The following is a 13,608-nucleotide window of genomic DNA, read 5'->3' on the forward strand; positions in this document are numbered from 1 at the left end:
ACAAAGCCCTAAAGAGTTTTTTTTTTTCCTTCTCTGTGGCACCGGGGATTGAACCCAAGGCCTACGCATGCTAGGCAAGCATTCTACCACTGAGCTACATCCCCAGCCCTTTTTATTTTAAGACAGAGTCTCCTGAAATTGCTTAGAACCTCCCTAAGTTGCTTTGGCTGGCCTCAACCCTTCCTTCCTTAGATTCCTGAGTCACTGGGATTACAGGTGTGCACCACCACGCCCAGCTTCCATGAATATTTTAAATCTACATTGTAAAGGTGAGTTTCATCAAAATTAAGCAATATATCATGTAAATCTATCCAACCAGGTAAATAACCTACTGAAATCAGATGGACAAGAGAAGGTGTTACACCCTCAGCCCTGTTGTGATGCTCTCTCTTCCCTCTGATGCCTGCTTTAAGATGGACAAACGATCACCTGTAAAAGAGCCATGAGCTGGGCTTGGCAACATACACTTGTAATCCCAGAGACTCACGAGACTGAGGCAGAAGTCCTCCTGTCTTAGCCTCCTGAGTTGCTGGGATTCCTTCCAGTCATGTGCTACTGTGCCCAGCAGTTTTCTCAATTTGTCTAGGCAAGTCCATCTTCTTCTTACTTAGAAGTTCTGGGAACAATTAAGTTTTTTAGTATTTTTCTTAAAAAATATCAAAGCAGCCGGGCAGGTGTGGCAGCACATGCCTGTAATCCCAGCTGCTCTGGAGGCTGAGTCAGGAGGGTTGCCAGTTCAAAGCCAGCCTCAGCAAAAGTGAGGTGCTAAGCACACTAAGCAGGGAGCTGGGGTTGTAGCTCAGTGGTAGAGCTCTTGCCTCACACGTGTGAGGTACCGGGTTCGATCCTCAGCACCACATTAAAAAAATAAATAAATTAAATAAAATAAAGATATTGTGTCCATCTACAACTTAAAAAAAAAAAAGCACACTAAGCAACTCAGTGAAACCATGTCTCTACGTAAAATATTAAAAATGGCTCAGCGGTAGAGTGCTTGCCTAGCATGTGTGAGGCACTGGGTTCAAGTCTCAACACCACATATAAACAAATAAATATATAAGTGTCCATCAATAACTAATAAAAATTAAAAAAAAAAAAAAAAAGGCTCCATGGTCAAGTGTCGAGTTCAATCCCCGGTACAAAAAAAAAAAAAAGCAATATCTTAGATGCATTTCTATATAAGTATATAAGAAGAGCCAAACAACAGCACTGTACCTTATCATAATACTGCAGCCTGGGGGAGGATACAATGTCCCCATCCTCTGAGCGGATCAAGCGATCTAAGAATTCTTCTTTGCCCACTTCTGATGCTGCCTGACAGAAACATTCCAAAGCCTGGAAAAAATTTAAAAAGTACAAAGTGACCTATAAAGTTTAGTGATATAAATCAGGTTCATATGCTAAGGAAAGTCAAAAGAGAAAGTATTTAAGATAGTAGTATACCACTACTCACAGTTTCTGCCATATATAAATTCTGATACATCATTTAATATTTCTTTAATTTTTCTCACTTTTTATTTAAATGCTATTAATTTATTTTTTATTTTTGTTTTTTAAAGAGAGAGAGAGGTAGAGAGAGAGAGAGAGAGAATTTTAATATTTATTTTTTACTTATCGGCGGGCACAACATCTTTGTTTTGTATGTGGTGCTGAGGATCGAACCCGGGCCGCACGCATTCCAGGCAAGCGCGCTACCGCTTGAGCCACATCCCCAGCCCCAAATGCTATTAATTTAAAAAGTAAACTTTAATAAGAAGACTGATGGATAGATAAGTAATAAAGCAAACTGTAGCAGCATGTGAACAACTACAGAATTTGAGTGGTGGCTGTATAACTGTTCACCGTGAAAGTCTTCAAACTTTTCTGCATGTTTAAAATCTACAAAATAGGATATCAGGGGAAAAAATTAAAAATATAAACATTATCTTAACAAAAAAAGATGAAAAAGCAAACAACAAACAGATACATGAAAATGTGATTAATGAATAAATTTTATTTTGCTTTGGGGAAGAAAGGTCTTAATGTTTTGTCTTATTTTCCTAAACCCTAGTAAAACCTGAGTGTAAGAAGCTAACCAGTCCTGATATTATGCCCTTCACTGGTACCAGTACAGTACTCATATGCTAAGGAACCCTTTTGTGGAGGACTCTGTGCTTCCCACCCCATAATCCAGATGAAAACTAAAACATCCTCCTTGCACTAGAGGTTATTCACCACTCAAATGCACTTTACCTTTTGTCCTTCGCCTGTAACTAGGTAACAACGTCCCAGCATAAATCGACAGGAACCAACATTGACTTGACACCAGGGATGTAGCAGTTGAATATAATCCTTAAGGACATAAAAGGTAGTTTTTGATTAGAAAATAAACACTACTTAAGGAGATAGTCATTTCTTCGTAGAAGGAGAGAAGACACTATTTGATCAGTACAAAAGTTTTATTTCTAGAAATAATCTGGAGACCGAAGCCTAATTCTGTTAATGCATTCTTATATTAGGCTAGACACCTTAAGAAAAGCACAGACAGCTGGGCATGTTGACTTGGAGCATCATAAGTTTGAAGCCAGCCTGGGCAACTTAGTGAGATTCTGTCTCAAAATAAAAAATTAAAAGGAATGGAGATGTAGCTTAGTGATAAAGTGACCCTAGGCTCAATACTCAGCACCACACATACATATAAAAGAGCTGGGTGTGGTGGCACATACCTGTAGTCCTAGCTACTTGGGAGACTGAGATAGGAGGATTACCTGAGCCCGAGTTTGAGACCAACCTGGGCAACAGAAAAAGTTTCTGTCTTAAACAAAACAAAATAATAACAAAAATAAACAAATAAAAAACAAACAAAGAGAAGTCCAGTAAAACACACATGTAAATATATACATGCTTCACATCTTAGAAATTTTCCAATTTTTAATATTTACTGGTTCAATGACTAAAGTACAACAAAGGATTTCTACTAAGACAGTGATATGCTTGTTTTATATAAAGAGAAACTAATAAAGAGGATTTTAAAAAAACAATTAGATATGAGAAAAAAATTATATTACCAATAATACTACCAAGAGAGAAGTAGAGAATATAATTTTGGAGTGAATATTAATGCAATCAAATTTAATTTTTGCTGGGTGCCAAGCCTTTGGCACCTCCTGCTGAGGCAGAAGGATCTCAAGTTGGAGGCCAGACCCTGCCTCAAAAAATAAAAAGGGCTGGTATATAGCTCAGTGGTAGCCCTGAATTCGACTCCCAGTACCAAAAAAAAAAAAAAAAAAAAAAAAAATTTTTTTTCCCCAAGTTTTGCAGGGCATTGTGGTGGACACCTGTAATCCCACATTTCAGGGAGCTGAGGCAGGTGGATCCCAAGTTTGAGGCTACCTTTAGCAACTTAGCCAGACTCTGTCTCAAAATAAAAAATAAAAAGGGCTGGGAATATAGTTCAGTGATAAAGCACCCCTGAGTTCAATTCCCTGTACTGCAAAAAAAAAAAAAAAAAAAAAAATCAATTTTTGTGGTTCTTCCTAACAGTCCAATTAAAATGCAAATGACATTCACAAAGGAAAAAAATCCATCAATCCCATTCTTCAAAAGAGTGATTAAACCTGAAATGTTAAAATGAACTCACCTGCAATTGTACATACTGACAATTTCCCATCAAACATTCTAGAAAGAGACAACCAGGATTGCTAGGCCATCTAGTCACTGGATAAGGAGGTTTTTTACTTTTTTGGTGAAATTTAACCATATATATTGGGCATCAAAAGTCATGAAAGTCCACAAAATAGTATAATTTTTTAAAAAGTGAGAGCTGGGGGATATAATTAGGTGGTATAATACTTGCTTAGGATTTATAAGGTCCTGAATTTTATCCCTAGCACCATAATACAAAAAACAACAAAAAAAAACCTACAACCCAAACACGCAAAAAAAGAATGAGAACATATGCTTTTCCTACATTACCATGTAACATTAATATTCGACAAACACAAAGAAAAGATTATAAATAGCCATGCAGTTTGAAAAGATATCTTGATCAGGTCAATGACAGACCACATATATGATGGTGGACCCATAAGATTTTACCAACTAGGGTGATATGTAGCTTTTTGAATTATTCTAAGAACAAACGATGCTATTTATACAATGATGAAATTACCTAACAATGCTTTTCTCAGCACACAGACCCACTGTGAAGCAATACATGACTGTACAATATGAATCTTATCATTAGCTTAGAACTCAGTTTATTATAGGATAAGGGATGCAGTTTACTTTATCCCTGAATGGTGAACCGCAATTCAGCTGGTATACAGCAGACCAGTGGACACTTAGCAGCTAAAATTGTGACTGGTATTTGGAGTCACTCAACAAACATTTATCTGAGTGAATGTCTTAAAAGGGATCTACAGGGGCTGTGGCTGTGGCTCAGTGGTAGTGCACTTGCCTGGCATATGTGAGGCACTGGGTTCGATTCTCAGCACTGCGTATGAAGAAATAAAGGTCTATCAACAACTAAAAAAAAAAAAAAAAGGGATCTATTGGGGATGGGGATGGAGTTGTGGCTCAGTGGTGGAGCACTTGCCTAGTGCGAGGCACCAGGTTCAATTCTCAGCACCACATATAAAGAAATAAAATAAAGGTTCAACTAAAAAGTATTTAAAAAAAAAAAAAAGTGTGTGTACCAATAAAATCTCACTCAACTCCTGATCAAAAATATAAAACAAAAATTGGGATATCTCAAAATAAATATTATAATCTTGTGCTAGTAGGGTAAGTACTCAACCTCATTAAAATCATTCCAGGGAAGGGGATGTAGCTTAGTAGTAGTGACTGCCTGGCACGCAAAAGGCCTTAGGTTCAATCACCAGTACTTCAAATCCCTTCCCTACTCTCCCACCCCAAAATAAAGTAAGACAAAAAAACTTGATGCTGGGCTGGGGATGTAGTTTAGTGACAGAGCTCTTCCCTAGTATAAGGCCCAGAGTTTAATTCCTACCACTGAAAAAAAACCAAAACTAAAAGACTCTATTACACAGGCAGAAAAAGAGGCTTAAACCAGATAGAAGACAACTTTCAACTTTTAAAGAAAAGGATACAAAAGCTGCAATAAATAATTGGTAACTGCAATAATTATTTCAGGCCAATTCAATCCCGTTTGGTTCAGAGGTGCCTTTGGTTGAGAAAAGAGATGAGATATAATCTGTTTTCTTGCAACTTCTTGGAAGAATAACTCCACAATTGTCTGAGGGCTAGATACTTGAAAAGAAAATGCTACAATCATAAACTTGTAATGGTAATATAAACTTTCAATTAAGATAGTCTATGAATTCACTATATATTTGTAACAAAGATTATTTATCATTTCAAAACAGAAAATGCTCCATGGGTGTAATTGGTAGCAATATAAACAAAAACAATTTGTAAACTGAAGTATTAAATAAAAGCAATGATAATGACTATTAAATCAACATTGCAAATTTTCATAGATCTCACAACCTGAAAGTGCCTTCCCTAGGACCTACATATAATAAACACAATCAGTCCTAAGATTTCAAGTTTTATTCCAAAACAGTACAAAATAAATTCTCTAGAGTAATGGTTTTCAAGGATGAGAGAGGACTCCTTTTAATTTGTTAACTAAGACTAGATTATAAAAGCTACCATTAACTTAGTAAATTTATAAACGATTAAATTAAGGGCTAATGCAAGTGAGAGACTCTCAGGACAGGTGATCTTAAATTACCTTACTAAAATTTGTTCTTATTTTTACCATGTATATCTATGGGATCAGAGTTTCATAGACTTTGCTACAACCAGGTCTTAGGCCACAGCTTCTCATGCCCTCTAGTGAATGCAAAAAGCATGACCAACATTTCCATAGCAAAGATGGCAAAAGAACACATTAATAAATATGCAATAAACCTCCAAACCCAAATCAAATGTATACACAGTCCTTACCAAACTTGTTTGTCATTAAAGTACCAGAGTCAGTTAGTTCCAGTACTGACAAGTGTTGGAGATTAGACTCCCTGTGAGAAAAGAAAAAAAGGACAGCTTAGTAATTCTCCCATGCTAAACATTATGTCCACAAGTTTTCCTAAAAGGGACACCGTAAATTGTATATAAAAGCTTCTTTGAAAGCACAAAGAAAAAATGAAAAACCAAAGGATTTAGATTATTGTTCATTATATCATTCAACGATGAGCCACAGCAAGCAGGATGGTTCATCTTACCAAAAAACTGAATCTTGGGCCGGGGATGTAGCTTTGTGGTAGAATGCTTGCTTGGCACACCCAAGGCCCTGGGTTCAATGCCTGTACCACAGAGTGTTGAGTGGTGGGAAGACCAAAAGAAAAGTGAATCTTGTAATTATTAGATTTTTTTTTTCTTCCTTTGGTTATAAAAAAGTTCAGCATAATGTTTCCGTGTATGATCTAACTTTCCTTTTAGCTTCATCTCATTCCTTTGCCTTCAACATGATTTATCTGTATGTTACAATGCATTATTATAAAACACATATGTAATAAAGATGTGCATTTTTTATTTTCATCTTTTAAATTGCTTTCAACCTTTAGAAAATGGAGCATCTAAAAATTTTCTGAGTTGGGCAAGGTAGTGCATGCCTATAATCCCAGCTAACAAAGAATATTTGGGGGGCTGGGGCTGGGGCTCAGTGGTAGAGTGCTCGCCTAGCATGTGTGAGGCACTGGGTTTCATCCTCAGCACCACATAAAAATAAAAGTACCATGTCCACCTACAACTAAAAATATCTATATATTAAAAAAAAAAGAATATTTGGGAGACAAGGCAGGATAATTGCCAGTCTGAGGCCAGCCTAAACAACTTAGTGACAGCCTGTCTCAAAATAAAAAGTAAAAGGCTGGAGATGTAGTTCAGGGGTTAATCTCCAGTACATGAAAATTATCTTCAAGGCAAATTATTTGACAACATGTTTAAAAAAAAAACTTAACAAATGTTTGTTTGGCTTGGAAATGTGGCTTGGTTGTAGAGTATTTGCCTAGCATACACTAGGCTTTGGGTTTGATCCCCAGCACTACCAAGGAAAAGAAGAAAATAAACAAAACAAAATTAAAGAAAAACAGAAAAAACAATTAAACTAGCAATTTATTTTAAAATAATTAGGAAAAGGAAACTCACAGTGTGTCCACTGGAACATCAGTTGCCAAGCACTGACTTCCCCACTTAATGAGGTAATAGGATAAGAGCAGGGGAGCTGTCCGATGAAGCAGGTCTTGCTGAGCTTGAAAGAGCTGGCCAGCTCCCAAAATCACCTATGCATAATGGATGAAATGGTCACCACACAATTAGTAATGGTAACTCTCAAGTTTCAGGTGGAGTAAAATAAAATAGCATACATAGCTACAAAGGGCACAATATTTTACCTATTACATTCTGGGATAGCAATGGAAAAACGCCTTCCCAGATATAAACAGACCCAAAATATAATAATAATAAAAACTTTTCCAAATTATGGGAGCTGATGATGAAAAGAAACTTTGATTAAATCTGTGGGCTCAGAATTATAGGGAACAGGGAAATCTAAATCTCCTTGTATGCTGCTGGTGTTAGGTAAAAATGGGTCTGATTAGTACAGGCAGATTTGGCAAAACTTCTAAAAGTGTGCATAGACTCTGACAATTCTAGTTCTTAGAATTCACTCTAGAGATAAAACCAAAGATGTACAGAAAGTTATACATATCAGGGAAAACCTGGCAGTAGTCATAAAGAGAAGTGGTTGAGTACATTAAAATTGCACTAAGTATAAATACAAAATAATGTGGGAAGACGGACGAGATTTACAAAAATGGGAAAATGAAAACAACTAGGTTACAAAAATATTAAGTGGCATATCCTAATTGCACAAATAAAACCAAAAAACTATTTGCATAGAAAAAAGAGTATAAAAAATAAAAATGTCAATAGTGGTTATTACTGGGTAGAAGATACAGATGAATTTTTATTATTTTTGCTTATATATATTTTATAGGAAAAGGCTATTATTTCTTTCTTGTTTCAAATTGTTTAATTATTGGTTTTTAGCTACACATTAGGATTCATTTTGACATAATCATACAAACATGGGACATAATTTGTTCTATTTAAGTCTCCAGTACTTTCCCTCCCCTCTTCCCTTCCCTCCACTCCATTGATCTGCTATTAATATTTTCTTTAACTAGTGTCTTGTTGATGTACATGATGGTTAGATTCACTGTGGTATATTCATATATGTACATAAGAAAGTAGGTTTAGATTCATTCTGTCTTTCCTTTATCCTGTTTTTCCTCCCACTACTCCACTGATCATTCTTTTATTTTTTTATTCTTCCCACCTCCTGCTTATTTTGAATTAGCTTCTGTATAGCAGAGATAACATTCCATCTTTAACTTTTTGGGATTGGCTTATTTCACTTGGCATGATAGTTTCCAGTTCCACCCATTTACTGGCAAATGCCATAATGTCATACTTCTTTATGGCTGAGTAATATTCCATTGTGTAAATATACACTACATTTTATTTATCCATTCATCTGTTGAAGGGCTCCACAGCCTGGCTATTGTGAATTGTGTTGCTATAAACATTGATGAGGCTGTGTCACTGTAGTATGCTGATTTTAAATCTTTTGGATATATACTGAGGAGAGGAACAGCTGAAGGTTATTATTATTATTTGTAGTAAATTGCAAGAGATTAGAAACCCAAAAACACACACACACACACACACACACACACACACAAACAACCTATGAAGAAATGCAAGCATTTACACAGATCACAAAGAACTTAATAAAGGTTAACCCAAGTGACATACTCTCAGAATAGGATCCTTTTTTCCCTTGGTGTTCTTAAAAGTTTCTTTCTTTCTTTCTTTCTTTTTTTTTTTTTTTTGAGTGGGGGTACTGGGATTGAACTCAGGGGCACTCAACTGGGCCACATTCCCAGCCCTTATTTGTATTTTATTTAGAGACAGGGTCTCACTGAATTGCTTGCTTAGTGCCTTGCTTTTTGCTGAGGCTGGCTTTGAACTTGAGATCTTCCTGCCTCAATCTCCTGAGCCACTGTGCCGGCTAAAAGTTTGTTCTTATTTTTGCCTGAAATTTTAATAATAGCAATGTATTTGAGTTAATAAATTCTGATTTTAAAGTATATTACTTCGGGGAGACCTATTGGCTTTTTATTCATTAACATGGATAATTTTAATTAGATTGCTTCTTTGCCAGGGTCAAATGAGATTACTGACTCAGAAACAAATGGGGTGTGAGATTCTGGGTTGGCTCCTCAGCACTGGGGTGGGCAGTGGGGACACATATACTTTACTATGGGCAGAAAAGTAATTTTTAGCATAGAACATCCAGTAGGTGGAGCAATCAGGATTTGTGATGGCACTGAAGTCTGGTAGTCGGAGAAGAATTAAGATGGAAAAGAAAGCACAGAATGGAGTTGGGAGGACCAAAGAGGCAAACTTTACAACCTCAAAATTGTGCTTAGGGTAAGCCCTACCCACAGAAAGAGAAAAATTGTTCTTCTTTTTTTCTTTCCTCCACACTAAAGGGTATTCTGCTATCACATCCAGGGTAATACTTAAAATACCAGTTTTTGGGACCACCAATCTGAGAAAATTTTGTATTGCTATACATTCAAAGGTTAATAACAAAGCAATCTGCTTCACATATATTCCTATTCTGTAACCTTAGATTATGACATTCATTTATACTTAACTCCACAAATATTTACAGAGCACCTAGTAAGGTCAACCATGGGAGATAAAGCAGTGAAGAAAGACAAGTCTCTACTTTTTTAAGCTCAACAGCCTGCTGTATGCCTCCAGATCTCTGTCAGGTTTTAGATTTTGTAAGTATTCCCTCAAACAGTACTTACTGCATCTCCTAGCCTCATCAGTAGTTGCTGTAAGATCAAGAGGTCTCGGCAGATCAGGAAGCGAGTACTAGCAATTCTATACACGCCTCTGCACACAACACACCCCGCTGAGCTACTACCATAGAGCTGGGAAAGGTTCATTCGAACATTCAATGGCTGAGCTATAATAAGAAGAAAAATGGAGTTAAATGTTATCACTCTTTTCTCAAAATCAAGAGACACATTTGTTGTTTTGTCATTTACCTGAATTGAATCCTTTTTCCATTTCCACTTCTGTTTCATAATCCATTTCCCGTATAAGAAGTCCAATGGCATGGACAGGGTTCCTAATCTCTTGCAGTTTACTACAGATATCTTCCATCACATTTTCTCTACAAGGACAATTAGAAAATTCCAATTATTACTGAGAAGACATAAGACCTACAATTTGTATGTGTTGTAAGCTAAATGCTCTATGAAACAGGAAAACCAGCCCCATAATAAAGGAGTGGAGATCATCATTTTGGCATACAAGATACTTCCACTTCACACATTAATTTTTCTTCACCTTTCTGCAAAATACAGACAAAATGAACATAAGGAAAACACTTTCTTTTTCATGAATATGCAGCTCACTTAACAGGTGCATCACATTTAATGAGTCTGTTTCTAGGACGAGTGCAGTGGCGCATGCCTGTAATCCCAGTGGCTTGGGAGGCTAGGGCAGGAAGATCATGAGTTCAAAACCAGGCTTAGCAACAGTGAGGTGCTAAGGAACTCAGTGAGACCTTGCCTCTATAAAACACAAAATAGAGCTCAGGATGTGGTTCAGCGATTAAGTGCCCCTGAGTTCAATTCCCAGTACCAAAAAAACAAAAGAAAGAAAGAAACAAACAAACAAATAAAAACCCCTTGAAAACAGGGGCTGCTGATGTAATGTAAGTCAGTGGTAGAGCACTTGCTTGAGCATGTTCAAGGTCTTCAGTCAAACCCCAGCACTGCAAAGGAGATAATACCTGTTTGGAATCAAGTATAGTCACTAACTTTAAGCCATTACTTTGTAGACACTTGAACATCCAAAACCTCATGTTGGCACTAAAAATTGCTGAATTTCCATTAGGAAATACACTTTAGCCTAAATTCTCCTTACACGTCATTAGTGATCAAATCTTCCAAAATCTGTTCTGCAGCCTTTTCTGGAGACTGTAGGTTGTAACAACTCATTTCCATCATAACTGACATATCCATAGTTACAGTCTCTCCAATCAACCGGAGGCATTTTATAAGACATACGACATCCCGAGCGACATCCACATCTATGAAGAAGAGAAAGTTAATAAAAATAGCATTCCTGCCTCAAGCCAAAGAATTATCAAAGGCTGGGGTTGTGGCTCAGTGGTAGAGTGCTTGCCTAGCATGTGTGAGGCACTGGGTTTGATTCCCAGCACTGCATATGAATAAATGAATAAAATAAAGGTCCATCAACATCTTAAAAAATATAAGAACTATCAATAATATGTTAAAATCAGTATTAGTGGGCTCGAGCTATAGCTCGGTGGCAAAGCACCTGCCTAGTATGTGTGAGGCACTGGGTTCGATCCTTAACACCACATAAAAATAGACAAAATAAAGGCATTCTGTCCATCTACAACTACAAAAAAATTTAAAAATCAGTATTAGCATTAGATGCCAAGGTATCTGAGGTCTAAATGCCAAGGTATCTGAGGTCAAGATGCCTTGACCCCTTCTACTTTTTAAAAAATTCTGAAAAATTTTTTAATTAATTTTTTTTTTTGTAATTGTAGATGGACAGAATGCCTTTGTTTATTTTTATGTGGTGCTAAGAATCAAACCCAGTATCTCACACATGCTAGACAAGTGCTCTGCCACTGAGCTCCAGCCTGTCCAACCTCTTCAGTTTAAAACCTATTATAAGGTAAACAGACCAAGACAAGTCACAATGGCAATCGAATTTTGCATGCAGTGAAATAAAGGATAGGGTTCAAGTATGAAGGAATCAAATATAGACATAATAATTATTATTACCATCAGAAATGGTTGTCTCATCCTCTGTCACAAGGTTCTCATCAGACAGGAGATATAGATGATCCACTAAGGAGGAGGGCACAAGAAAAGACAGGTACCCCTGGAAACACAAATCTTTCAGTTATATTTGTTTCAGTGAATTTTGAATGTATAAAATAAGTGATAGTCTATAATGTATCATGTGGAGCAACAAATCATGTTGTACATGGTACATATGTATAATTTTATCTGTCAATTTAAAACATTTAAAAACATTGAAAGGGGCTTGGGTATAATTCAGTGGTAAAGTGCTTGCCTAGCATGCATGAGGCACTGAATTTGATTCCCAGCACTGCAACAGGAACAAAAATTGAGATATGAAGTGTGACTCTTATCATGAGAAAACACCAGACAAATTCAAGTTGAAGGACACTATAAAACAACAATAGATACTGCCTTCAAAAAAATGTCAGTGGATGAGGTGGGATTGTGGCTCCGTGGTAAAGCACTTGCCTAACATGTATGAGGTACTGGGTTTGATTCCCAGCACCATATATAAAAATAAATAAAACAAAGGTATCGTGTCCATCTACAACTAAAAAAAAAAAAAAAAAAAAAAAAAAAGTCAGAGGGCTGGGGCTGTAGTTCAATGGGAGGGTACTTTGGTCAGCATGTGTGAGGCACTTGGTTTGATTCTCAGTACGATATGTAAATAAAATAAAGGTCCATCAACAACTAAAAAAATTTTTAAAGATAAGTCAATGGAATGAAAGACAAAGACTGATAAGAGGTCTAAGATTAAGCTAAAGAAATACAACTAAATACATGTAAGATCTTGGATTGGACTTTGACTCAAAAACAATTATGGGCACGATTGGCGAAAATTGAATATAAACTATATAATATTATATTAATATCAAACTGCCTAAGTTTTAAATTTTATCATGGTTAATTTAAAAGAATATCCTTGTTCTTAGATACACACCAAAATATTAAGGATAAGGAGACATGATTTCTACAATTCTCAAGTGGCTCAGGAAGAAAAAAAATATAAAATATAAAATGAAGAGCAAATGGCAGCAGATGTAGCCCAGTATAGAACACATGCTTAGCATGATGAATCTAGGTGAAAGGCATGAAGAAATTCTTTGTTATTCTTATAACTCTTAAGATTGCAATTACTTCAATGTAAACAAATAAGGGGGGAGGGAAAGTTAAAGTACTGAAGATTGAAATGAAGCAAACTATATTACCTACAAGCATGAATGTCAAAATGAACCTCAATATATAACTACAAAACATAAGAAAAACATTTAAAAAGTAAATAAATAAAATAGAAAAAACAAACAAAACACAAAAAGTATAGTTAATAATGAAGAAGACTATTAAATACAAATGAAGTATGATTTAAGGAAAAAAATTACAAACACAAAATCCTAAAAGATAAATACACTTAACAAATATTCTGAAGACCCACTGAACTGTCTAAAAAAGAGTTCTTCTGTATGCTTCAGCTCTCTTACTTTTTTCAGCAGGCACACCATATTTGTGTGAGGATTCAAATGTAGGGCAAGAGGCTGGGAGAGAGCTTCTTGGTACTGAAGACAGCAGGCGTAGAATTTGCACCAGAATTCCTGTTGTAAATTTCTAAATGCCTCCCGGGAGAATTCATACTCTGTTACACTTCCTTGGAGCTGGCAAAGTAGAAACAAAA

General features: G+C 36.2%; 1 protein-coding gene across 4 annotated transcripts in view; it reads right to left on the reverse strand.

Moving 5' to 3' along the window:
- Positions 1-13,608, reverse strand: part of Nup160 (nucleoporin 160) — a 58,747-nt gene that overhangs the window by 18,162 nt on the left and 26,977 nt on the right. For 3 of the 4 annotated variants that reach the window (XM_076847236.2, XM_076847234.2, XM_076847235.2), the window contains exons 13-23: positions 13,418-13,588; positions 11,916-12,015; positions 11,020-11,185; positions 10,134-10,261; positions 9,891-10,051; positions 7,153-7,286; positions 5,953-6,023; positions 5,091-5,250; positions 3,620-3,689; positions 2,233-2,331; positions 1,216-1,335 (exon numbers count right to left, since the gene is read on the reverse strand). In XM_076847236.2, the coding sequence (XP_076703351.2) occupies positions 1,216-1,335; positions 2,233-2,331; positions 3,620-3,689; positions 5,091-5,250; positions 5,953-6,023; positions 7,153-7,286; positions 9,891-10,051; positions 10,134-10,261; positions 11,020-11,185; positions 11,916-12,015; positions 13,418-13,588 (1,380 nt within the window). Of the gene's footprint in view, positions 1-1,215; positions 1,336-2,232; positions 2,332-3,527; positions 3,690-5,090; positions 5,251-5,952; positions 6,024-7,152; positions 7,287-9,890; positions 10,052-10,133; positions 10,262-11,019; positions 11,186-11,915; positions 12,016-13,417; positions 13,589-13,608 lie in introns of those variants that run through there. The other variant, XM_076847237.2, reaches the window with a different exon arrangement.

The sequence above is a fragment of the Callospermophilus lateralis genome, chromosome 2 (genome assembly GCF_048772815.1).
Source record: "Callospermophilus lateralis isolate mCalLat2 chromosome 2, mCalLat2.hap1, whole genome shotgun sequence".
NCBI lineage: Eukaryota > Metazoa > Chordata > Mammalia > Rodentia > Sciuridae > Callospermophilus > Callospermophilus lateralis.